General features: G+C 41.1%; 2 protein-coding genes across 6 annotated transcripts in view; both read left to right on the top strand.

Moving 5' to 3' along the window:
• Positions 1–12,713, top strand: part of SLC22A16 (solute carrier family 22 member 16) — a 35,295-nt gene extending 22,582 nt beyond the window's left edge. Inside the window, exons 4-8 of one of the 3 annotated variants that reach the window (XM_042878877.1) lie at positions 1,000–1,549; positions 3,117–3,244; positions 3,605–3,714; positions 4,195–4,294; positions 11,422–12,713. In XM_042878877.1, the coding sequence (XP_042734811.1) occupies positions 1,000–1,549; positions 3,117–3,244; positions 3,605–3,714; positions 4,195–4,294; positions 11,422–11,460 (927 nt within the window). In that variant the 3' untranslated portion in view covers positions 11,461–12,713. Of the gene's footprint in view, positions 1–999; positions 1,550–3,116; positions 3,245–3,604; positions 3,715–4,194; positions 4,295–9,382 lie in introns of all 3 variants that reach the window. The other 2 variants (XM_042878869.1, XM_042878860.1) reach the window with 2 other exon arrangements.
• Positions 12,714–16,067: 3,354 nt separating this feature from the next.
• On the top strand, positions 16,068–22,818 carry DDO (D-aspartate oxidase). Of its 3 annotated transcripts, XM_042878899.1 has the most exons (6): positions 16,120–16,149; positions 16,766–16,898; positions 18,328–18,533; positions 18,677–18,785; positions 19,546–19,722; positions 21,080–22,818. In XM_042878899.1, exons 3-6 carry the CDS (start codon positions 18,359–18,361, stop codon positions 21,645–21,647), a joined length of 1,029 nt encoding a protein of 342 aa, XP_042734833.1. In that variant the 5' UTR covers positions 16,120–16,149; positions 16,766–16,898; positions 18,328–18,358; the 3' UTR covers positions 21,648–22,818. The 3 variants fall into 3 exon arrangements, with proteins under 3 accessions (XP_042734844.1, XP_042734833.1, XP_042734825.1); XM_042878910.1 differs by lacking the exon at positions 16,766–16,898 and having other exon boundaries at positions 16,068–16,149; XM_042878891.1 differs by lacking the exons at positions 16,120–16,149; positions 16,766–16,898 and adding an exon at positions 17,193–17,214.
• The last annotated feature ends 3,819 nt before the right edge of the window (positions 22,819–26,637 follow it).

Here is a 26,637-nt window from a genome sequence, read left to right as displayed (position 1 = left end):
CCTTGAACAGTGATATCACCAGGATTCACTTCCCTGGTGTTGATGCTAGGGGCTGTGGTAATTTATAAAAGCAAAAAACTCTGACCAAACAGATGCCATAGGTCTTAACTGCCCACTGGGAGTAGATTTGAGAGGAGATGTGAAACTGTAATCCTTCAGCACTGAGATCAGTGCAGCTTTCCTGTCAGCTTCAGTGGGTTCACAGGCAAGGGTTTATTAAGTGGAAGATTTGTAACCAGAAAACAGATTTTTTGATTTGACTAATCAAAATAATATACTGGAATATTTTCTAGCCTAGAACTTCTAGCTGTGTTCTGAAATGTTTTAAGTTAACAAGAGTTTAGAGTATTACTAGCAAAATTGAAATACATGTAAGATATATATAAAGATATATATTCAAAGAAAAAATCCTTCAATGAAGAATATGTCAGTAATTCCATTCTATTAGTATGGCTAGATCTGTATAAGAACCTGTAACTCTGAAAATGTGCTTCTCTTCCAACACTGTAAAAATTTGATTTAATGATTATTTACAGGAGTATGAAAGGTAATTCTCAGCAAATGTGCTGTCTTTGACATGCAGATTAGTATTAGTCTACTTAAAAGCCAAGGTTGAGGTTTTCAAAAGTGGCAGTTACTTTGGGAGACTATTTTCCTGAGTGCCCAGTTTGTGATGTCATTAAGGACTTGATTTTTGGAAGTGACGACAGCTAGTTAGGCACTTTTTCAGGTGTCTCTTACTGGCTCTGCACACTAAAGGGAAGCATCCAAAAGCACATCACGTCTTAAAACCCAGTTCCCAGGTATTCTGAAAGTTTGAGTGAGGTTTTTTGTCCAAGTGATTTGTTTTCAGGTTTGCCTTTTTTCTGTTGCTGAGTAACAGGTCAGCGCAGTGCCAGTTAAATGTACTCAAATGAGGAATGCAGTTACCTGTTGCACAAGAAAAGTAGATAAAAACCTCACACTGTTTTTTTTTTTTTCTCTTTCTCCATTCCCCAGGTTTCAAGTGGCTATCTGGTTGTGGCTTTTGTTTATGTGACTGAATTTGTTGGCATTAAAGCACGAACCTGGGCTTCTATGCATGTCCATGCTTTTTTTGCTTTGGGAATTATGGTTGTGGCACTCGTGGGATTTTTGGTTCGGACCTGGTGGGTGTATCAGATATTTCTCTCCATAGCAACTCTTCCCTTTGTCTTGTGCTGCTGGATGCTTCCAGAAACACCTTTGTGGCTGCTATCAGAGAAAAGATATGAAGATGCACAAAAAGTAATCAATATAATGGCAAGGTGGAACAAAGTAAGCACTTCCTGCAAAGTGTCTGAACTGTGCTCAGTCCAACAAGATGACCCAGGCACTGACAGAACAAGTGGCAATGGTGCATCCTCAACCAAGAAGCACACCATCTTAGATCTGTTTTGTAATTGGTACATTGCAAGAAGGACCATCACGATCTGGCTGGTCTGGTTCACTGGGAGCCTGGGGTACTACGTCTTCTCCCTGAGTTCTGTCAATCTAGGAGGCAATGAATATTTAAATCTGTTTCTCATAGGTAAATAGTTTTTGTACTTTATTATTTTTCTGACAGAACTAGAACATTAAATTCAGAAATGTCTGGAGATTAGACAGCCAGTTTTTTTAACTTTATTTATCCAACTATGAACCTTGTTCCAAAATTTTCTTGTTAACTGGTCATAAAGCTGATTAATACAAGAAGAAATCTCACTGTTTTGAGAAAAGAACTGTTTAGAGAGAAGAACTGAGAATTTGTTGGTGTACAAAACTCTTTTCTTTTTGTCTTTGTGATTGTAAAACCACATTCTAATTTTCTCCTCTTCATCCTGCAAGTGTCTGGCAGATCCACACAAAACCTAATGGCAGCAGACCAGCAACACAAAATGCATATATCATTCCGTTAAAAGCAGAAATTAGGAGAACATAGGATAAGTTAAGTCTATAGTCACGTGCAGTCACAGTATGCTGAGTCAGTCTGTACAGAAAATAGATTCACGGTTCTCAGAAGCAGGAATAATTTTGTTTTTCTCAAAAATGTATTTTTAGTCGTGCTATTCCTTTAATTGATCTGACTGTAATATTCCTGTGGTTTATAAGCTGTTACGAAGCGCATTCAAGGCCTGACCTGAAGTTTGTAAAAATCAGTGGAAATACTCCATTGACTTCAGAAGACTTCAGGTTGGGCAGACAGCTCTGAGATAGCAGGGGAATAAATTATGTGCTTTGTTTTATGTGACCCAGTGCTCTCAATTAAGATGTACATGCCTGTCCATGTACATCAACACACAGAAGGACTGTAACTCTTGTGAGCTGAATTTGAGTTGTCACATACTGTAGTGTATTGATAGGCTGGCATGGTGAAGAGTGAGTGCAGTAAGTAACTCACTGTGCCCACTTCTTCCAAAAATATTCAAGCAGACTGATGTAGTGTGACTGGCTACAGCCTGCTTTTACCAATACAAACCTCAACATTTGTTTTCCAGTATTATAGGTGCATCAACATAGTACACGTACTCAGTAGAGAAACACAGCCTATTTGTTCTTATGTTCTTCCCTGACATTACCCTGGACATAGCAAGATTCTTCATGAGCAAGTTGGCTTAAAACATGTCCAGAAAGGTTTAGGATCAGTATGATTTATCTGGGGGCATACCATGCTCAAACAGAGTTTGTGAACAGTTCTTGCCAAATATTGGTCTCATATGGCTGCATTAAGTTTTTCTGGAAAGAGATGTTAGGAAGAGAAAATCTACCCAAGTGGGTTACTGTAAGCAGCTGCCCTCTCTTTAAAGCAAGCCTTGCTGTTTTCTGTAATTTTCCACCCCAAAGAGACTAGGAACTGCTCTATGCTGTAAAACCTGTTCCACTTGTCCTCCTTCATCCCCCACTGACGTATCTTAGGCTATGTTTTCCATCATCTGTTGCCGTTTCTGTGACCAGACGAATGATTCTAACAGAACAGTTGTCTCTAGATTTCACATATTCGTGACATGTACAATCAAGCTAACTTTCTAGATTAAATGAATCCCCATAAAGAGGAAGCTAGAGTTATAAGATGAATATGTGTAATCATGACTTAAAATGAAATAATTTCATACTGACAGGTGCTGTGGAGTTGCCTTGCTATATCATTGCTTGCATTGGGATGGACAAACTGGGAAGGAGAAACACACTCATTCCGTTCCTTATTTTAAGTGCACTGATCTGTGTTTTAATTATGTTCATACCTCAGGTTAGTCATATATTGTTGAAAGTGTTCCTTCAGTAGACATTTATTTTATTGATCCTGAAGTCTGTGGAGGCAGCTGTTCTTTCCAAATCATATGCTTTTAAAATGCAGCTGCCAGTCAAGGATAGATTTCTGTATTTTCAGTACAGACTTCACAGTACTGTTGCTGGAGACAGATGTAAAATGTTCCCAGGGCTTCAGAGAACCAGGACTGGTAAAAAGTTGTGTGGACACTTTACTTGCCTTAAAGAAAAAACGAGTAATAAATATTGCTTTGTGTTTAAAGAAGAGTCATGGATTTAATTCAAGTTTGGAACAGTGAAGTTTTTTGGTAATTTATTTATTTGTGATCTCTTTCAATAGGACTTTAATGTGTTAATTATCTTGGCAAACATGGCTGGAAAATTTTCAATAGGTGTGGCATTTGGCCTTATATACCTCTACACAGCAGAACTGTATCCAACAATTGTAAGGTAAGAATTTTTGCCGGAAGATATCTTTCACTGTTTTGTTGTTATTTCCTTTTCCTTTTTATGCTGTTGTGCCAGAGCTAGCAGCTCTTGACATTAGCAACATTGGTCTAAAAGACAGCAAAGGACGAGTACCCCTGCTGCTAAGAGTTGTCTAGTATTTGCCTGTACAGTAAAATTGTATTAATTTTTCATTTCCTTGGCCACTGATTGGTTTCACTGAGGAACTAAAAGAATACTCAGTACTTTCCTGTATGTTACATATGCCTTTCTTAATAGCCCCAGTTCTTCACTTTATAGTGCGTGCTGAACGCTAATCTGATTTTGTCTTCGTTTCAGAAGTAGCTGAATTTCACTGAAACGTAAATTCATATTGTTGAGGCAGTAGCTTTCTAGTATAACTTCAACTCATCTAATGGCTGCTACAATTTCTAATTGCTTTATTTGCTAGAATTCTTATCAAAATATTTGTTTTATTTACAGATCGCTTGCTGTTGGAAGTGGGAGCATGATGTGCCGTGTAGGCAGTGTGGTTGCTCCTTTCTGTGTGTATCTGAGAAGTGTTTGGATTTTCTTGCCACTTGTAAGTATTTACTTCAATTGTAAACATTTCAGGTTCTGAAAATAAGTGTGTGTCACTTGTTTTTTTAGGAACTGAAAGTTGAACTTTTCCTTTGAAAAGAATTGAATGAACCATTCTTGTTCTAAATTTTAAGACTCAAAGATTATTAACTTCTTATTGTTAAGAATATGCAGTAAAGCAGAAGGGAGACTTCGAGTCACTGAAGTGTGAGAAGTTGTTGTGATGTGCAAAAATTTCTGTTCATTGGGTCCTTGTATAAATTTATTAAATAAAAATATTTCCCAAAAAAGTATACTTTATCTTCCATGTAACGTTTCAAAAGTGTCTCAAGTCCATACTTCTTTACTCTGCAGACCATGCTAATAACTTACTCTTCATTTTTTTCCAGAGACAGAGTTTTTCCCTTTAAGAAATTCACCATGGTGGCTGTTTTTCTTTATAATATATTTTTTAGTAATATTATTCTATTTTTGTATTATTGATAACATTCTTCTATTTTTTTTATAATAAAATCACAGAATTGCTCAGGTTGGAAAAAACCTTAAAGATCATCAAGTCCAACTGCATAAAATTCTTCTTTAGCCTTTTCCCTGGCTTCCCTGGGACACTGCACTTGTGGAATAGCCTTCCAAAAGATCAAGACTGTCTTAGACTTACTATGCTTAGTCTTCACATCTGTGCCAAAGCATCTGCTTTGTACTTTTCCTTTACGTGAACCAAACTAAGCAATTCATGAAATGGAAAAAGAAAAAAAAAAGAGAAGCTAACGATGATGTTCATGGTAACTTTGACAAGAAACAGGACCTTGGATTCATTAAGCACACTGTAATGTAGATGATTTCCAGGTCATGCTACTATTGGATCCTTATCTCTAATTGCCCCAGGAGAAGACAGGCGCAGACCATTCCTTCATAGATCTTGGGCATTTCTTCTATGTTATGTAGCTTCAAACCCATTTTGGACAAAATATTTTGTTTCTTTCCTGCTCACAATAAACTGTATTTGTTGATTACATTCCTCTTACGCATTTGCTGCTTAGAAATCATGCAGCTTTTCAATACCTTTTTGTTCTCCTGGAAGATAATTTCTGCTGATGCAAAATTATAAGTAATTATGAAGTTTACATTAAGGTTATAAGTGAACAAGAGCTTATTAACAATTTAAAAACAGTTTGAGTTCTTTCAAAACCCCCTAGAATTTGCTTTGTCTAGCATAGCAATGTTATATGTAAACTGGATGTGTCAGAAGGTAAAAATACAATAGGATGTGTCTTTGACCTAGATTCTAATTTTCTCTACCACACTGGAATTTCGTGCAAAAAATGGCATTGTGTCCTTTTGATTTTGCAACAACAACAACAACAACAATGAAAACCTTATAGATGCTAGATTGGTTTGAGAGAATTCTTGGGAATTTGTTTCATAATTTAAATTAATTACATTCAGTTGTCTTAGATGAAAACAAAGCAGACCACAAAATAATTTATTCCCTCATGCTCCTAAAAACTGTTTTCTTTCTTAGTAATGACCCCATACTAACCAATACAGCATTTCAGGAAAGACACAGAAAACAATATTTGCACAACAGAGCAGCCATAAGGGAGCTTCTCTTTCTCTGGTCAATGTTTTGCTTACTAGCTGAGATAAGCTTTATCTGTGCAGAAGTGCTGCAGTCAAACCACAGATGATGAATGCTCAGGTATGCTGGAGAACAGTGGAAATAGCAATGTGAACAGAGGAATTATTTCAGCTCTGAGCAGCCCTCAGTGTGCAGAAAGTCCCCATAGTATTTGTGGAGCTGTGTAGTCGTTAACTGTGAATATGTTTTCATTATTAGCTCCTACTATAAAGCAATTGTCAGTTTATTAAATAGGCTTGTCTAAGCATGGTGCATATCTTGCCAAGACTTAGGTAAAGTAAGTGGTTTGGAATGAAAGTGAAATTAAATGGATTACATTTCTGAGTAAGCTGATGTATATCATGTTGACCTATTGTATACACCACGCACTGTCAAGCAGTTAATGCCACTATTTGTTTGACAGTCTGCCTCGCATACAGTTATGCCACCTGTGAGCAATGCAAACACCTCATTTGAATGCCTATAAATTTTGAATAGCTTGCTAAAAATGTAGTTTGTATGCGACAACTTTTGAGAGGAGTTGTAGTAACGGTGCTGCTCTATGTGTGTCCTATTTGTGTTTCTCGGTGGTTCAGAATTATGTTCCATTAGTATTTTAACAGGACCTTGATTTTTCTGTCAAATGCATCACAGAGCACAAACAAAAATAACTCCACTGTGGTCAGTGAAGCCAAATGAATGAAAATCCCGTGTTTTAAATATTTTTCATTGTAGTTGAATTAGGGATTTTGCAAGTAAGATTATGTTTTTAGACTGGTTTCAAGCAATCAGATATGAACATACTTGATTGTCAGGCTAGAAGAATTGCTTGTTCTCAAAAGTAAGGGTGTTATTTTGTAGGGATATTTAATGCAAATCTCTCTCTCTAGTACAAGTCTACTATCTCCCAGCTTTATACCAGTGTGAAATTAAATTTGTTGCTTCAGGTAGTGAGGAAGACTTAAAAAAATGGCAGCACATCTTTTTTGAAGTTATTCACGGTAGCTGTTAGAAACTGCTGGATGCCACCGAAGTGCTGGGAATAATTTGAGAGTTTGACTAAACTGAAAGTCAGATTTCAAATGAAGAGTCTGAAAAAGCAGTGACTTAAACACACACAGCTGCCACATTAATTTTGGTGGAGCTTAAACATACTTAAATATTTTGCACAACAATACACTTCAATCCATAAACGTTTAACTCTTGGCTATATCAGGAAAACATTTTCTGATGCTGAATTACATATGGACAATGTTACACACAGACATAACATACACATACTGTGTGTGTTTGGATCACACATAGGGCTAGATCCTGTCAGATGCCACATGAAGAGTAATGTCCAGTTTGCTAAAGACTTGTTTTGAATTATTGTAATTTCACTGGTAAGTTTGGATACTGTCCCTGAAAAAATAGAAAAAAGAAAAAAAGATGATGTTTGAAAAGTCACTTCATTAATATGCTGTGATTTAACTGTTTCATATTCTGTCTTTCATAGGAAGCACTGGAAAATGCATTGTAGATGAGGTAGAAGGGAAACAGAGGGAATTAGCCTGGGGTGCAGCAATAGAGAGCTGAGATTAAAGGCAGGAAAGGTGGTGTTGTGCAGGTGTCCAGGATAGTGGGAGTTCACAGGGCATAAGAGGCAGGTTCATGTGGAAGGGAAACACTAGAAGAAAGTGTCTGAAAGACCATATGGAACAGAGAAGACATACATCTACAAAGCACAGTGTTGTTTTAATGTTGCTGTCAGGCATCAGTAGTGACCCTGTTCTCATGAACTCTGAATGTACGGATATCCAAAGAAATTAGTAGTCTTTAAGCTTCGGTCTCCTCAGAATCCCTCAGTATTCTCAATTATAAATGTATGGCAGCCTAAGAAAATGCATAAGAAAGGTCAATACGGAATAGAATTTTGCAGTTCATCCTGTCTTGCCATGACAGAAAATAACTTCTAATAGTAGAGGAGAGTTTTGTGCTCAGTAGTGAGTGTGTTCTCTGTTCTAGTTGACTTTTCAGACACTTTGTATTCTTCTCACTCAGTACTATTTCCTCTGGTCCTATTACTGCTAGGATATTTTTTGTAATTTCACATGGTGAGGGAATGAGTATTTTATTTTCGCTGTCACTTGTCCTATTAAACAGTATTTTGAAGAAAGACGAGTGTATGGAACCATATGAATTTTGCTTCTCGAAAAGTTACTTGAGACAAGGAAAAGCGGCAGAGTGCATTTGCATGAAAACGGCTCTGTTCAAGGTCACAGTGGAGAACTCCAGTTTTAAAGCTTCTTTCTAACTTGAGAAGAAAGTCTTACTTAGATGCAGATGGTAGCGGGCCAGTTCTTGTCTCCAGCACTGTGTGAGGAAGAAAGGTGTTGTAGTTCCAAATGTCTCACACTTGTAGGGCAAGTATTAAACAAACAGGACAAACATGAGAATCAGCACAGGGCCAGATAAAGATAATACAGTATTAAAGAACACAGTCATGAAATGGAAAAACACTGAGGCCGGGCATGATGTACTGTGCAGAAGCATTTAAATCAAGAGAGATTTGGATTATTTATAACCTAACATTGGAAGAATGTCAAGGTTTTAATGCCTGTACTGTACTTCAAAGGAGGAAAGTGGAAACTGTTCTCACTGAGCAAATAAAGAAATAAAGGGAAAAAGAGATGCTTGTGGAGCGTGTGCATCTGCATCTATCCAGCATGGTCCTGGTACTTGCTCCTTGACACTGAAGCATGCTGTTATGGTAGCATGTATGCCACAGACAAATCCAAGATGTGACCGTGGTGCACATGTCAGTAAATGCCTGCACCCCTACTGGATCTATAATGAAAGTTCAGCAAAGTATTCCTGTTGAGAGTTATAGTTTCTGCTGACCACAAATTAAGTGCTCTCCTGACCCCAGGTGCACATTTCTGCAGCTCCAGGCCAACAGTCTGTACCTAGAAATTCTGGTCTGGCTGTACATAGGATGAGCAAGGATGCGGGTACAGGGGGAGAGGTTCAGGAGATAGAGAGTGGATTGAGGTTATAGGTGGTGGGGAAGTTCCAGCTCTGTGAACATGCATGTAAAATAAATGAATGCAATCCTATAATCTATTTTTAAATACATGCATGGTAGTAGAAATACCAAATGAAGATATATATATTCTCTTTTCTCAAACATAATTATTCCTCCTTGCACTGTATTGATTCCTTATGGAAAAAACAAAAAAACAAAAAAACAAAACACTGCATTTGTTCTTCGTTAATTCTAAACTTGCTATTCATTAATTCTGCCACATAAGATTTCATTTACACAATAAAAAAGGAGATCTTTTGTACAGACAGCATTTCAGACTTATGATATTTGCTTTACACCGCAGTTCCTTGAATTTTATTTCAAGTGTACTCTCAAGCAAGACCAAAGATTTGCATACCTTGAAAAACATTTCTACCCTTACAGCTGCTTTTTATTTCTTCTAGTTGCTTGTTGGAATCATGGCTCTTCTGAGTGGAATATTAACATTAATGCTTCCAGAGACACTTGGAAAACCTTTGACTAATACTTTGGAGGAAGCTACAGAAATGGGAAGAAAGAAGGAAAACTGCTCAGGAAAGACTCCTCCAGCAGACAGTGGTGCAGCATTAGAAAAGATAGAGATGTTTGGTCAAGAAACAGTCAGCACTGAGAAATAAAGCAAGATCAAAATGGCTGTTCCTAGTTTTAACAATTATATAATTTATAGGTTATTTTATTCAAGAGAAGACTGTTCTGTAATATCTGTGCCTTTAAATTTGTATCACATCTTGCCTTTTTGACAGAGCAAGAGTATGAAACCTTTTCCACTTGACTGAGGTACTGCAGAAAATTTGATGAGATTTCTCGATCCCTTCTCAAACTTATTTTGCCTTTAGAAAACCTGTCTGACTTGCTGTGACCAGTTGGAGTGATTATTTTAGTTCTGTAACATATCTGATTACGTATATGTAAAAAAAGTGCCAATTCTTACTTTGTATTTTCTGTGGTTAGACTTGTAAACCCACCACAATGTGTCTTGTCTTTTTGCAGTCATCAGTTACAGACTTGAGAATTCAGTACACAGTGAAGTCAACTCACAGTTATAATTCAAGAGAGAAGCCTTAACCTCATCAGGTCATACTAATAATTTCAAACTTAAACTATTTTTTTTTTCTTTTCAAAACTGCTTCCAGAAAAGTTATCTTTTCTAACAAAAGTATTCTGTGGAATAGCTTCTGACTGAAAAAATAATATTAATTTTGCAAAATGTGCAAATAGTTTGTATACTATTCACTCTGTTGAATGGTAAATGTATTTTTATTAGTAGCTTAGAAAAAATTGTTCACTGGATCTACTTGCTATCTTAATAAGTTCTTTTTTAGAGAAAACTGCCTGAGGCCTTTTAAAATGTTTCTCATTCCAGACTATTATTTCCGTGCACCCCTTCTCACTTTGTTCAGGTCAGATTAAGTCTCAAATTTGTCTAATGCTTCAGAGCAACACCAATGCTTGTGTGCCAAACACTTCCATACTTCCACACTTAAGAGGCTGAGCCTTTCTTAGTCCTCAGAGTAGAACAAGTGGTATATGGGCCTTATTCAGGCTCTCTGCAGTCTCTTAGTTATTAAAGAAAGATTAGTAGGCATGGTATCTAAACACATTCGTATTAGACTCCATAGACTCATGTGGACTCTGCAGCTCCATTTTTTCCTTACAGTACAAAAAAACAGTTACAAAAGTATAAATTAGAAAATGATATCTAGAGGACAACGAGTTATTACTTGTTCTGTTTTTTTTAGTCAGTGTCTGTCAGTGTCTTTTAGATCTTGTGTGAGCATCAACACTCATTTACTGGTGCAGTGACTGTGCCTTATGACTGTGGACCATAGAAAACATATAGATAGGAAAACATAATTCTAGCTGCTCTTTTATGGCTTTCTGTCCCAGCTCTCTTTTTGCAGTTTACCTCTAGTCCCAGAGGTTTCTTCCTTGCCTGTGAGTCTGTATCCTTGTTTGAGCAGATGGCGTGAGAAGCTTCTGAACATCCCTTGCCTGGTTTGTGTGAGCTTTGCTGTCCCTGGTGTGAAATCACAGTTCTTCTCACCTGAGGCACCTACTCACAGGCTAACTGACACAATCTCATGAAAGCAAGTCTCTCCATGTTTACTTCTTTGACACGTACCCCAAAATCAGACATCTAAATTATTGTAGATAAATATTCTTTATGCTGTATAGTTTATTTGTCATTTTTTCTATTGTATCTGCATGACCGTATTAGTTTTAGTGAATTCTGAAACTAGAGTAATTGTTTATATCCCCCTATAAAATATTATTTCTTCTTCATTTTACTGTCCTACTGTCCTAGAGTGCTTTGGTTCTGGATATAGGATCCAGTCATGTCTAATGTGACAACTAATGTGCTTTGAAGGCAAGCAAAAATCAGTGAATTTAAGTTTAGGGTATTTCTGTGCGATAATTAAAGAGGTCTTTGTTCTCCCTTCAGTTATGTGGGTGTCCCAGTATTTGCAGAGAAAACCTCTGAAGAGAACTGCGTGGATTACTATGGCTTCTATCAAGATATAATTTGCTCAGCAAAAGTATGTGCTTTTAACCTTACCCATGTGAGTAATCCCATCATCATTCAGAGGAGCACTTGAATACATACTGTGATGACTAAAGATAGGATTACTCATATGCTGTGGCTTTCTGTTTTGCTCAGGAACAGACTCAGTATTCTTCCACTGCTTTCAGATCCCCCTCTCCCAGTATCCAGAGCAGAACAACTGCCATTATCTTCAGGATCTGTTGCCAAACCCCGAGTGCCCCACCTTAAACAAGTACTTAACCATACTAAGGGAGAAAAGGGCAGTCGTTCTAACGGGCAGTTAAACTGATTCAGTCTGACTTTGCAGCCACTGTCCCCTTCACAAAGCTCTAAATAATTGTGTTATTTTGGGGTTCGTTCACACGATACTCTCTCTTTTTTTCATATGTAGTCCTATCTTATCTGCTTTCATTGCATGGGACAGTGCAGTATGTTTTAACAAGGTACTAAAGAACAATTTTAAATTAATTTTTCTGCTTTCTTATCTGCAGAATAACTGACTTGGACATTACTCTGCTTTAAATAGTCAATGCATGTTATGTTTTCCATTGACTTGAGGGATTCAGGACCAGGTCATCTGTAATTGGTGTATGTAAGGTAGGGAAAATAAGAAAAAAGAAAGACTTAAATGCACAATGATAGTGAGCAATCCTTGCGGGCTACAGTTTTAATCTGTACTCTGAAACACAATGCAGCCTGATGGCTTTTAACACTTAAAGCTAGTTCTTCCTGTCTCTGATGTCAGTTTGTACTTGGTCTTTAATTCAAATGAGATTTGAATTTCCCTGAACCAATTATACTTTTTTTTTTTCCTGCTGGAAATGAAATGTGAATTGATCAACAGGTATAGCTTTGGGGATTTTATGCATGAGTAGCTCTGAGGATGCTGTGGGGCTTCCTGTCCTTTCAGCTGAAGAAGCACGTTATTGTAAAAAAAGGAAATAGCATTTCTGAATTTCTATCAGTAGAATGTCTGCTTGTTTCCATTTCCATGTGGAGGAAAATATGTTTAACACTAATTGTATGTTGTAAATGTAGCATAGATGGGATGAGTTGTTTTCTTTCTCTTCAATATTCGTAGATAATCTAAATCCTCTTGAAAGAGAGGACGGAGTTTGAGAAAAAGAGCTTCTAAGTTCCTTTGGGGCATGTTTTCCTCTCATTGCTAATAAAAACAATTCCTTTTCATAGTTTTTATCTGAGTCCTTCAGTTCTTTTAAGTTTATATTTGTCATATCCATCTTAGAGCAAATTTATCGTGCTGAGCAATGGCTCTGGAGATATGTGATGGTTTTCTGAGTTTTGGATTAGAATTCTTATAATTGCTGCTGGTCATTGTTTCACAATGATAATTTGTTCTGTCCTAAAATTGATACAGTATTTTATTGAACAGTCACACAGTTTGTAAGGGACATCCTTTCTGGGGTGAGTGAAGGAATTTTCATTAGTTCAGTAATAACAACTAAAGAAAATAAGTAAATGTGTTTGATATTTTTAATCTGTATTTTCAAAAGTTTGTGAAGAGATGCATTTTCTACTTTTATAGCTCACTTCAGTTTATGGAAGTTTCTGCCACTTAGAAAACACTGTAGACAAAAAAGCTGTGCAAGCAATATACACTCTGTGTCAAATGCTCTGGGCTGTGCCCTGAGTGAGTGAGGGAGAGAATCCTGCCTTCAGGATTCCATCAGAGAAGTTCTGTATGACAGCTCTGTGGAAATATAAGATGGTGTGACGCCTCTGCTCTGGGTGAAAAGGGGGTGGAGGGCTTGCTGGCATTCTCCTGTGTCTTTCACAGTTTATTTTTACCAGCTCCTTACGTGCAGTCACGTAGGAAGCCTCCATAGCATGGGGCTCAGCAACATGCAAGTTCTTTGTGTGTGCCTTTCACAAGAGCTCACAAAATGCAAGGTCATTTGAACTGTGGGGGCATGATGCCAGAATGGCATTTGTGACTGCTAAAAGGAGGGTGTGGATCCATCTTGTACACTTGTCTGTGTATCTGAAAGATGCCTGCCTGAATCCCACAACAGAATTGTAGGAAACAAATTAAACTCCAAGATTAAAATGGTAAGACAAAAGAACAAGTTTATGCAATCAAAAGAGAAAAACAACCCAGCAACTCAGTGACTTCAGTCAAGTCGTATCTGCATTGCTTTCATCTCTCATGAAGAAAAGTTATAGCACAGCAGTGTATTCACAACCTAACCATTTTGTATGTGATTGTGAGCCAGGTGCATTTTGGAAACGTGGGGAAAGTACGTGTTCTTGGGAAAGAGTTTATTTGCCCAGAATATGTGGCTTTAATACAATATATGTGAATAACAATTTTTTAACATGCATGTAACTGCAGGTGATAAATACAAGAATAAAGCTAATCACGTTATTTAATCTCTACACTTTTATGTAATGTAATGAACTCCTAATGCTCAGCAGCTCTTTTTGGTGCATGCTTCTTGCAGGAGCTGGGCTGCTGCTCTGGCATTTCCTGCAGATCCCTCCTGCAGTAAAACACACGTGATATCTGTTTCCTGCTTTCATATGCAGATGTAAACTGATATTTGTATAACAACTCATTATGTGGTTACTTGTTTATGCATTTCAGTTGCAGGAAGAATATGATTCTTTTCTCTCAATATTTGTATAAGCTGGCTGGAGCAGCAGTCCCTAGGACAAATTTAGTAGTGACAAAAATAACTATGGATATCAAAAAATGGGTAGGAATTGATCAAAAAAGAGAGTAGGTGACTACAGGGGTGACAGAACAATGCAACTCATATCCACTTGGCGTTTTGTGGATGTGAAAACTACGTGTAACTTCTTGCAGGAATTGAAGTTCACAGATGGCATAAAGAAAATGAGAATTGCAGCTATCTATAGCCCTATTCTTTTTTATTTGTCCTTTAGTCCTTCTCAGGAACCTACTTATTTTCCACTTCTCTTAACTTTTGAATTAGTGTAAGTTGTGCCATGCATACTTTGTTAATCTTGTTTATTCTGATCAAGTTACACCCGACACTTGGCTTCATCATTCTTGTTTTTAATGGCTTTATATGTCCTTGGTAGGTAGTTTAGATTCTTCCCTGAAGGTAACTGGAGTGAGTAGTTTTGTTAGGAGAGATGTTATGCAGGAGATGATGAAAAACAGAGAACTCAACAAGAGCCTGTTAAAATACTATTTTTTTTTACTAATGGTAAGAAATCTGAATCACCTCTGATACTGATTTCAAGAGCACTGAGTTCAACGAAGCTGAGAAAAATCAAGCCTACAAAGCTGATATCTCAAATGGGAAAATATTGTTTTCTTAAGGTGTCTGACATATTAATATGATTGCAAAGAGATTTGGACACAAGAACAGCTCTTTCAAAGAAACAATTAGCCTAGGTTTATGAACAATCAGAAGTAATGGCGAATTGCTTCCCCATCTAGTGACAGATTAACTCCTCTCCTCCTGCATGCCTGTCTGACACAGGCTTGGCTACCACTTGGGTGCTTGTTGTGGGGGAGAAAGGACCCAGCCATGAGCCTGGATCATGGGCCTCTAGCTATTCATGTTGCCTTCTAATGTTTCACTTGGGGAGAAAGATGACTTGCACTGGATGGAAAAAAAGAGCACAACAGGGCAGTTCTTACAAACCTCTCCATGGTTTCATTGCCACTGATGAGAAAGAAAAGCAGTTTTCACTGCGGCGGTCATGAATGTAGCAAAAAAAATGTTAGTACTTTCACAAAGCTTTTTGATACGGAAATCAGTATTGCCAGTACCTCTCTGATATGAAGAGATTTCTTCCCTGTCTTATACAATTCTCTGTTCTTCTCAAAACTTTCAGAGAAAATCAAGCTGTACTATCATTTTGGCAAAATTTTTCCTTGTTCTTTCCGTCACTGAAGGAAAAAGTGGATCTAAAAAGGTCAGTGATTATGTGTGTGTACGAAATCGTGTCTTTACTTGCACGGTTTCAGAGCAGCTCTGAGGGAGGTGAGGCAGGTGCTGTGCTATGTTTGTCCTGCTGCTGTGATCCTAGGCCCCTTGGGGGCTTCCTGCTGTGTTGAGGCAGCTGTGGGGAAAAGGCTTCATGGCAAATGCTGCTCCAGGAGGATGGAGGGGAGCTGTGCTGCTGAGCCTCTGAGTTCAGGCTGTCAGTAGTCATCCGAAATGCCACGGCAACACCATGCACCCTGCAGTAAGATGCCCTGCTTTACAATGTTGTCAGGACCCTGGAGATCCTGCAGGCAGGTGTGCTTCTGGCTAAGCTGCATTTTCCCGATGACAGCATAAATGCTCGCAGGCTTGGCTGGCTGGCTTGTTCTTATTGACCATGCTGACTGATGTGCCATGTGTGTTATCACCACTCTGACTGCCTGCTGGAATCTTACAGTGAGCCCAGTGCAACTTTAGAAACACCCAGTGTGCAGCTAATTGCTAGTAAGAGAGGTAAAGTGGGATGGAGGAGCCTGGGAGCCTCCTCTCTGTGCAGCAAGCCAAGTCCTGGCAGCCGGAGAGTAGGGCTCAGCTGTGCCCGGGCTCAGAGCCAGTGCTGGGTGGGTCGGGTCGGACACACACAGCCTGCAGCAGCAGTGGGGCTGGGGCAGCTCTCAGGGGCCACCCGGCCTCTCTTCTCCAGGTATTTTGCTCTCCCCACTCTTGTTTACTTTTGTTTCAGTTTTGTTTTTGTCAGCTGAGATGGTGCTCAGCGGGCAGGGGAGGGAGGCAGCTGCCTGCTCAGGCAGCAGTAGGGCCACAGGGCAGCACTGCAGGCCTCAGGGGCTCACAGAGGTGGGAATGCACTTGGGTATGGCAGGAGATGGGTCAGAAAGAACCTGCCTGCACTGCAGGGTGACAAAACCAATAACTTTGCTCCAGCCTGGCCATTTGTTCTGGCCACAGAGGAGCAGGAGGGTGGCGGGGGCACTGTGTCAGCTGGCTGGCCATGCTGGGTAAAAATAGCCTGTCCTTGTGAGCCCTCCCAGGTGCGTGCAGGCAGGAGTGCGAGTAATCCTTCTGCTCATTGCATCAGCAGCTTTGCCGAGCCCAGGCTGTGCTTGCTGCTGGGAGCAGGGTGGCCTTTAGCCTGTGCTTTGCACTCAGTTATTTTTTGACACATTAGCACATTAAGGTCTGATGAGCTCCTGTCTTGCAGCAGTCAGTGCTGGAACACAGCGTGACAACTGTCCATTGTGTTTGGGCTCCTGTGGGCTCCAGCAGCACCCGCAGCCCCTTCCTGCTCACACTTCTGACAGCTTTTGCAGTGCTGGGATCAGCCGACATCAAACCATCTCGCCTGCGAAAATCCCATCTGAACTGGGGAGGTTTGCAGTGAAACCCAAGCTGCCACTGAGCTGCAGTTCCCGTTTCTTCCCCAGCCGCAGAGAGGTCAGTCAGGAAATTCAATCCCCATCTTAGTCCTTAGGGCCCCAATGCCTTAGGGCACTGGAAGGGCTGAGGGGTGTGGCTTGTGTTCAGAGCAGAATTTCTTCAGGCTGGGTTTATGGTGACAGCGAAATGGGTTGGCAGTGCTGGTTCAGGGTTCTTCTTCACTCCTTTGTCCTCTTTCCTTGCTGTGTGGGCACTTTTGCGGTTGCCTTGTGAAAGGAGATGTAATAATTGACAGGAAAAGAGTTAAGCATCATCCCAGAACAGGAGGAGAGGTTGCAAAAACCCTGGGCCGTGGTGCAGAAAGAATGCAATGGTAAGCAGCAGTGCTGGTCCCCCCTCCCTCTTACCACACAGCAGGGACATGGCTTAGTGAGCATGATAAGTTGATGGTTGGTCTAGATGATTTTAGTGGTCTTTTCCAGCCTTAATGATTCTATGATTCTATGACATCAAACTTCATGTAGTTCTGCAGGGAAAGTGAGAAGCTGTGAAGTGTTGTTGGTAAGGACCTTGTATATGTAAACTCACACAGCTTGTCTTATCCAAACTTTCATCAAATATGTCAAAGGCCATGGAAAGATGGAAGGGAAATCAGCATTACCCTTACAACTGCAGGTGCTGTTTTCCTGAAAAGATTCTCAGAGAACCATAGGTGAAGCTGAATTCTGAAGTCAAGGATGAGTGAGTCCCCTAGGACACATGAGAACAAAAGTAAAACTGTAGCAAGCAAGACCAAAGGCCTGTCTCAACCAACACCCCCTCCAAGAGTCAGTATTGGCAGTACTTCAGGAAGGCATGAAAGCTGTAGGCAAAATAAACTTTTCCCCATGGCGCACCTTCAGATTTTGGCAGGGATCCCCAAAGGAATGTAGGTGCACCTCAACTCTGGTATTTAATAAAAGCTTAATAATAATGTAATGCATTAATTAAAAATAAATCTGAAAGATTTATCACCTCTGCCTTTGCCCAGTCTGCTCTGGGCCCATTTATTCCCTGGCTTTAGCGAGTTTGCGGATGCTGACGTCCAAACAACACTGTTCCTCTTTGGTGGCTAGAGGCCAGTTTTCCTGGAACTCCAAGGGGCACTTCTGTATTCCTGACCCCACAGGAAGATTGATGGGTGCCTCACTCCCTGGGTGCCACTGAGAAAGATTTACCCCATATTGCTACACAACTGCCCTATGCACCGATCTCTCTCTTGCTCTTTGCTGTGGATGGGGCAGGGACTGTCTGAGTTGGGACACTTCTCAAACGTGTATTGTCCTGCTGAGGGGTGGTGATGCTTATCCTCACCTTTGTGCAGTGGCAAGTCTTTATTTAGCTGCCAGGGGTTATGTTGCGTCCTGCACAGGTGTTGAAGAGCTGAAGATGCTGTGCACACTGCAGCTGGGACACGTTACCTATACACCATCTCAAATGCCCACAGGTGCCTGTCTCCACCAGTCCCCAACCCACAGATGGCAGCCCCCAGGGTGGCAGTGGTGGGCGCGGGGCTCATCGGACTGTCCACAGCGTTACGTATTGCTGAGGTGAACCCCAACTGCTGCTCCATCACTCTCCTTTCAGAGCAGTTCAGCCCCAACACAACGAGCGACGTGGCAGCTGGCATGCTCATCCCTCACACTTACCCAGGTGCGTGTGAGCTGGTATGCCAGCATTTTGAGAAAAGTATCTTTTCCTTCACTTCCGCATGTCCTGTCTCCTCGGTGCTGCCTTGTCTACTTCCACTCTTTGTGTTTTCACTTTCCTGTGTGTTTGGTTGTATTTGCATGCAGGCACACCAATCCACGTGCAGAAGCAGTGGTTCAAAGAGACCTTCACCTACCTTTTTGCTATCAGCAACTCAGATGAGGCGTCAGAGGCTGGCATTCACCTGGTCTCTGGGTAAGAGCAATGGCAGGACAGCCTTTGGCACGCAGCTACTTTGTGCTGCAGCAGGCAGAGGCTTTTCTTTCTGAAGCTCAGGTGCATGCCTCTCATAGTAGCTCTCATGATCAGATTCCCAAGAAACTGCACTGCAGCTGCTTCAGTAGGATATATTTTCAAGCAAAGTTCATGCATGGGTATGCATAGAGAAACCATGTGATACTGGCCTGCCCCAACCTATTTTTTATAATGGATATTCTCCGTGCTGTCATCAACCAGCTGCTTGCAGCAGAGGTGATCTCTGGAGGGTGGGACTGCAGGATGCTCCAGCTTACGCAAGTCAGCATGGCAGTGCAGTGGATGTGTGCAGGACTGCTTCATGCTGCCTGTGGTGTACACCAAAATCTACCTGTTGGGAGCGCTGGAGCTGGGCTTCATGGGTACATGAAAACATGTGATCTTCTCTCCAGTCCCTCTACAATCCCAGCTGCAGCCTTTTGTGATCATACTGTTTTCTTCAGTTCTTGGCATTTGACAAGTTTTAACGTGGACCCTGAGCCTCTCTCCAGTTGATCTTCCCCAGGGTATAACACTCAGACCTTCTGCTTGTGTGCTAGGGTATGGGCTGTGGTAGCAGGCAGAAGTGATTGCCCTTTGCAGAGTTGTATAGTTCAATGAGAACAGAACGCTGAATCCTTGGGTTTGTGCTATGATTGCATCAATGGGGCTTAGCACTAGCGGCTACATTTTGCAGCTTATTTTGCTTGTGCTCTTCCAGCTGGCAGATCTTTAAAAACCCTTCTGAAGCTGAGGTGCCTTTCTGGTCTGACATTGTCCTGGGGTTCCGACCAATGTCCGCAGCAGAACTGCAGAAGTTCCCACAGCACAGCCACGGCCAGGCCTTTACAACACTGAAGTGTGACTGCCCCCCCTACCTGCTGTGGCTGGAGAAAAGGTTGGTTTGGGGCAGGATGGGTGTGCAGAAAAAAAGCCCAGGGGGGGAGGCTGGCAGGGATTCATTATGCATGGATAAAATTGGAGAAAGGAAAATGCCGCAAGCTGGCGTGTACATTTAGCCCATGTAAGTACTCTTAAACTGAGCAAATGAATGTCTCCTCTTGAGAGAAAGTGATAGGCTGCAGTCTGATTTCAGGTTAAGTGAAGAGACATGTACCCATGCTGTGGTACAAATTGCCAGCTGAGCTGATGGCTTGGATGCCTTTCATCTCACTGCAACATGGGAGAGAATGCTTCACGTTCCAGCAGCCATCCTGGGAGGCTGCAGAGCTGTGGGAGCACTGTGCTGCCCGCTCTGTGCATACACTCTGTCATGTACCATTGCTAACCAAGTTGGAAATTGCTGCTGAAGTGCGAGCAAGTTGTTAAACCATACTATGCCACATTCATCAAAGAATGTAGTCTAATGAGATGATTAGTTTTTTTTCTTTCTCCTCAGTGATGAGAAACAAGGACATACTAAACATGTAACTAATTCTCAAAACTCTGGTGATGTGAACAGTGTTTATAGACTGTTCTCTTTGCAAGCTACAGGGAAGATATATTTTGCGCTCATATTGCTGGTCCAGCAGTGGAGTTCAGGATATTATCCCTGCTCATTTCCTCTAATTCAGGAATTTCAGCAGCTTTTTATTGGTATGTTTTTAAAATGCAATGGCAGCATCTCAATGACAAAGCTTAGGTTAGGGTAGTATGGTTAGGCTGCAGTTGGACTTGATGATCTTTAAGGTCTTTTCTAACCTGAGCAATTCTATGATTCTATGATTCTTAGGAGTTTTCCTAGCACTTTGCTGAACCAGGGCAGCTGCACAAGACCTCCTCAGATCCCACAGCATTCCCTTACACCCAGACCCCCTTGTGTCAGGAGTTGATTTGGAAATGGATGTGGAATATTGAAAGTGCAATAATGATGGCACTAGCATAAATGGTTGGTGATAAAGCTGATGTTTTCAGCTTGCCTGAGTTGTTAAAGCTTGGGAGTCCTATAGATGTGAGTTTCTGAGATCACAAGGCTCTGTCTACCTACGGTCATATGCCAGACCATTCCACTGTACCTTTTCCAGCCCAGTCAAGTTCAAAAATAGCTTTGATCAAGCCAAATCATTCAGATCACAAACAGAAGCCCCATGGTGTTTTCTTTATTTTTGTCCCTTCTGCTGCCCCATTTTATTTTTGATCTGTATGTTAAAGACAATCTCATATACTCAAAGTGCCTAATAATTACATGCGGGTCTAAGCAGGTTCTTTTCTGCCCCAATTCTGTTTGTTTATTTGTTAGTTTGTTTTTTTTACAGGTTGAAAGCAAGCGGTGTCCAGATACACACCAGAAAAGTCACAGATCTATGGGAGCTGCACAGCGAGTATGACATTGTTGTCAACTGTGCGGGCATCGGAGCCCGCCAGCTTGTGGGGGACCAGCAGCTGTTCCCCATCAGAGGCCAAGTGCTCAAGGTTCATGCTCCTTGGGTGAAAAACTTCATCCGGGATGGGGATGGCTTAACTTACATCTACCCAGGGATAGACAGCGTAACTCTCGGGGGAACCAGGGAAAAGGAGAGCTGGCGTCTCTCCCCTGACCCTGGCACTACCAAAGACATCTTTGACAGATGTTGCTCCCTTGAGCCTTCGCTGCAACGAGCTCGGGATATCAGGGTGAAGGTGGGCCTGAGGCCATCCAGATCATCTGTGAGACTGCAGAGAGAGGTTCTGAGCCAGGGAGGAGCCAAGCTGCTGGTGGTCCACAACTATGGGCATGGGTCAGGTGGCTTTTCAGTGCACAGAGGCACAGCTGAGGAGGCCGCTCACCTGGTGGGAGAATGCATTGCTGCTCTGCAGGGTTCCTCATCCAGGGCCAAGCTTTGAATCCCTGAACCTCCTTTTCCTTTAACGACAGGCTAATGCAGCATCTTCTTTTAGAACCTTTGGACTTTTATTTCATTGCTGGAGAGAAGGAAGCTAAAACAACTCGTGCCTTTGCAGGCACTTGGTGGTATCTCACCTGGCTTCCAGTGGCCACCTTGGAAAACCATCCTAGCATTAGCCCAACTCTCCATCTCCTCCATCTGGTATCATTTCTGCCCTGGTGATTTCTTCTAGCTTTGTGCTTGGGAGGGTACAAGATACATAAATATCCTTCGCATAGCAAAAATCACTGCTTCATTATAATACAAATAACGTAAATTAATCATTTATTCATCTACATCTAAAGCATATTTTATGTACTAGATTCAGTAAAAACTAATTCTCTGCTGTTGTATTAGATCTACTCTAGTATTATCCTTACTTTGCCACCTTGCTAACGAACTTTATAATTGCCTTTATGAGTTACAATAATAGTAAACTCCTGCTGAGTGCTGCATGACAGTGCTTTGGGTCAACTCTTGCAGAGAGCAGTGTCAGGGACAGGGACCCTGTCATGTACAGGGAACAAACAAGTATGATTTCAGGACTAGGTTACATATTACACCTTGTGTGACTCGATACAAAATTTCTGCGAGAGGAAGTTGCCAGGTATGGGCCAGATTTGTACCTCACCTTTCATGCTTTATTGCAAGTATCTTCTATTCTGAGTCTCTCTTGTTTTGCTCTCAGAAATAAGCTGATTTTTCCCAAATAGCAGTATTGAAATGGCCAGTCTGCCTGTATGATATGAAAGAGAATTTATCAGGGTGGGCTTGGGAGTGCAAAAATTTCTACTTCTCTTCAGCACTTGCAGCTTTTCTTGTAAAGTTGATGAAAATAAACCAGCGACAAACCAACAAAGATCTTAGCACCAACTGCAGTTGTGTGAGTGAGAAACAAGCCATGTAAGTCTAGATAAACACTGCAAAGAGAAATTTGAGCTTGCTGTCAAAGTACAAGATGAATGTCTGACTGTTAGTGATTAAACTGCTCATTAGTCTGGAAATGGCTTATTTAACTGTTAGCATCCACTTTTGACTCGTTCTTTGTCCTCACAATTATAACCAAATCAAAATCCTTCAAGAAATAACATGATTAAATTTGATAAATAAAATCCTAATAGCAGAGCAAATGTCATCTATGTGGTGTTTCCTTTCATAAACGAGTTTTTCTCTCATTCAAAGAGGCCTGGCAGAGCCAAGAAGGGCCCTTGTATAACAACCAGGTTCAGAAGCATTTGCCAACTCCTGCTACTGGCACAGAGAATGAGGACAGTTATCCTTCACAAGGGACAGCTGTCGAAAAGGAACTAATTTAAATAAAACTGCAGGTCAGTTAGTGCTTGGGATCAACCTCAGCCAGCCCTGCCTTCAGCCATTTTGCCTTCTTCCCAGCTCTGGCTGCCAATTTTATGCTCCTCCCCCTCTCTCCCCCTCTCCCCCCAATAATTTGTCTTTTGAAAGGGCAGAGCTGCTGCTTTTGGCAGTAGTGTTGGCATTATGCTTGTCAAAGCACAGCTTTGTCCTCAAATAACACAGAACAAAGAGATACATGGCTTAAACCCATGAGAATGGGTTATGTTTTCCTTGATTTTAATCTTAAAGTTTAGCTTAAGTTTGAGCTACAAAAACTAATAATACTCATAGCATGAATATATAGCACCACATTCTGCACTTCTGTAATTGCCAACGTCATGTGATGACATGGGTTTTGTAAAGGGAATTCTTTCACTCAGTTCACGTGCCATGGCACTGCTTGTCTTGTGAGGTTGTTTTGCAGCTCCTTGCACTTTACTAACTTGGATGAGATGGTCCCATCAGCAGCCTGAGTCAGTCCACCACTTACCAGTATGTGGACTAGCACTGGCCTTCCTTTTCCTGTAGGATGCTATTGGTGACTTCCCCCCTGTGTGAAAATGGCTGAGAAATGCTTTCATTGCCTCTCTGTCCTGTGGCCAGGAGCTAACTCACAAGAGGATATTCCCTCCTAGCCCATGTTAGATCAGCCTCTAGCAAGCTCTTGGTGACAGTTTATGAAGACTTCCCAGAACAAGAATGGATTTACTGACTAGGAATGTTCTTGTCTGCAGCCTCATTGCTCTGTCTTAAGTTGTTAGGTGATGGTGACACTTTGTTGCTCCTCACAGCAAAGCTCTGCTGACTCTTCCCTTAGTCCACACAGGCTTCAGAACAATTCTATTCCTATGGTTTTTACCACTTGCTTGCTATGAGTATCAGACTTACTGCATTTCTCCAAGTCCCTCACAGCACTTAAAGGTAAGCAGTGTCACATGCCATTGTCTTTTCTTTGGCTGTTTTAAGTAAAAGGTTATGCACCATCCTTTAACAGCGCAGCAATCTGACATTAGTGTTCCCCCCGAGCGAGCAACATCTGCTTCTCATGAATTTGTTACTATCTGTTTCATCTGTTTATTCTAAAACCTCATCTAATGGCTCTTCAATCCAAGGCAGATTCTCTGCATTATCCCCTTAATAAATGGTTCTGTGGTGGGAATTTCACTAAGCTTTTGTGTGCTGAGTGCAGATACAGTAATCTATTTAGCTGTTCTCTTAGGGCTTGTTTTCCTCCAGACTCCTTTGATACCATGACCACCTGCTGGCTGCATACCTGGTGACCAGCAGCCCCTCTGGCACAGCCCCTGCCACTGATGAATGAGAGAAAGCTTTTGGTCCATTAGCAAATTATTTCTTCAAAATATTTGTTAGTCTCCCTGTCTGTTTCTGTTTTTAATGCTACAGAGTTCATGTTCTTTTCCATTTCCTCATTTAAACAGGATTTATTTTGGTTCTTTCCCACTTAATTTTTATCAGGGTATTACGAGTCAGTAGTTGTATTTCTTCTGGAAAGCCTCTGATGTTTCTGTTGGGTCAATATTCATATAAAAACCAAGCATTTTAGTCTCACATCTTATTTTTAGACTTGAGACAAACAGAAACGCACGTGCATCCAGCCTGATTGCTTCAATTTCTATGCCCTTTTAAAAGGGGCTTTATTTGCTTGGGTTGTACCTTGCTATTTCCTGCTTAATTGTGATTATAAAGATGTTAAAATGGCACCTGCAAGGTGCCATCAACCCCTGCTCCTCTCTGTCCACTCGCTTTCTCCCAGTCTGTAGTTTGAAATCCTTTTTGTCTTATTCTTTCATACAGTGGCTTTCTTCTGCTAAAGTCTTGCCACATACAGGGCTGACCATCTGAAGTTCATTGGAATGAGTTCTTCCTTGTTCAGTTCTTGGGGTCAGTCTCTGGTGGTATCACATCAGTCACACTTGAGCATCTGCTCCTCAGCCAAGGTCCTTGCCAGAAGCAGTAGCAAAAATGGGGCCAGTGTGAACCCTTCAGCTTTAGCTGAAGGTGAGCTGCCACCCCAGCGATTTGCAGAACTCCATTTGATTCTAAATCTGTCTGTGCTGTTGAATCAACTCTATCATATTCATCTGGAAATGCCATGTAAAGGAAACACTCACACATGGGAATGGATTGATACTGGAAAATCATTAAGTCTCCTTGACTTTCCATGGTGATGAAGAGCCATGAAAGAATGTCACTTAGCTGTCACCTGTAGGAAAGCATGAACTTCTTCCCTTACTCACATCAGCCTCAGGGCTTACTCAGTGTGTGGCGCAACATCTTCTACCTTTGCTTCATAACATCCTGCCCTCCTAGGGAAGGATCCTTCCCTCATCTATCTGAAACTCCTGGGAGTGGTAATTAGGTTTCAGCCTGGCTCTGGGAGCCATCCTTGTGCTGCTCCCAAGCACTCGATTGTCCACATGTAAGCTAAATGGACCATACTTGAGTATTGCCTTCCCACCCACACCTTCTAATTGACATTGAATAGCACTTCTGGCAGATGGCAACCAATCTGTCATGCTCATGATAACTTCAAAGATGCAATTATGGCATAGGGAAGGAATAATTATGTTTTGAGACATTTTTTATCAATCCTTATGAAGGCAGACAGCAGATGGGCTGTGTGATGGATTTCAGAAATTGAACACAAAATAATAGTTTTCTGCAAGAGGGAGTTTTGTTGGTTTTCTTTGCAAAAACAAAGCCATAAAGACATAGTGTATTGATAAAGGCTTTTGCCTACATTTAAAACAGATTTGCCAGATTTCTGAAAAATACAGGAAAATTGGTGTTCATCATTCATTATAATTCTTTTTAAGTCGAATACAGCTGGAAAAAAAACTTCGATGTGATACATTCAATTTTATTTGGACTAACTGTAGTAATTAAAAGGAAAACCATGGCCCAGACCGAGATTTATGTTGTTTTCACAGCCATTGTAAATAGCGTATGCTGCGCAATTTTATTCCATCCTGCTCTATTCCCTGTTTTCCACCAGAGGGTGATGTTGGATCGAGCAGTTCGTGAAACAAAAGCACTAGCTTCGCAATGCCTGAATGAAGTGATGCTGAACTCAGATAGTGGAAGTGTGGGTGCCTGTGAAGATCCACATATCTGTAAGGTACCGATGGCCTGGAGAACTTGTGTGCTGCAGAGCATAATAATCATGTTCTGTATTTTACAGGAGAGCTTAAAAAAATGGGTAACATAATTCAGAAATCTGAAGGCAGCAGCACACCAGAAGCTGTTGTTAATAAAAATAACAGATTAGAATTCTAAACCAAGCCAATGCTATAACAGGACCTCCCAGAGATTTTTAACCCAGAAAAGACTGCAGGGAAACCACTGCTTTGAGCAGCCTGCTATCCTTGGTTCCTTATGTGGTGGGGGCAAAACAGCCTCTGGCTCCATCCCTGTTGGGCTGCAGCTTGGCCAGCTCTCAGCAGGCATTTTATCTCACACGTGACATTTGGGTGCTTAGGTACAGGTAACTGTCATTGTTTTATGGCTGATCAGAAATAGTCTCTTTTGCTTCTGAGAATTTCCCCCTCAAATGCCCGTTTTTCTCAGTAAAGAAG

The sequence above is a fragment of the Lagopus leucura genome, unplaced genomic scaffold (assembly GCF_019238085.1).
Source record: "Lagopus leucura isolate 7727_CA_CO unplaced genomic scaffold, USGS_WTPT01 Super-Scaffold_73, whole genome shotgun sequence".
Lineage (NCBI taxonomy): Eukaryota > Metazoa > Chordata > Aves > Galliformes > Phasianidae > Lagopus > Lagopus leucura.
This window is presented reverse-complemented; position numbering and strand designations above follow the sequence as displayed.

Coding starts and splice junctions, on each gene's coding strand:
- DDO (XM_042878891.1), top strand. Junction 18,534..18,676: donor CATCCCTCACACTTACCCAG/GTGCGTGTGAGC, acceptor ATTTGCATGCAG/GCACACCAATCCACGTGCAG. Junction 18,786..19,545: donor GGCATTCACCTGGTCTCTGG/GTAAGAGCAATG, acceptor GTGCTCTTCCAG/CTGGCAGATCTTTAAAAACC.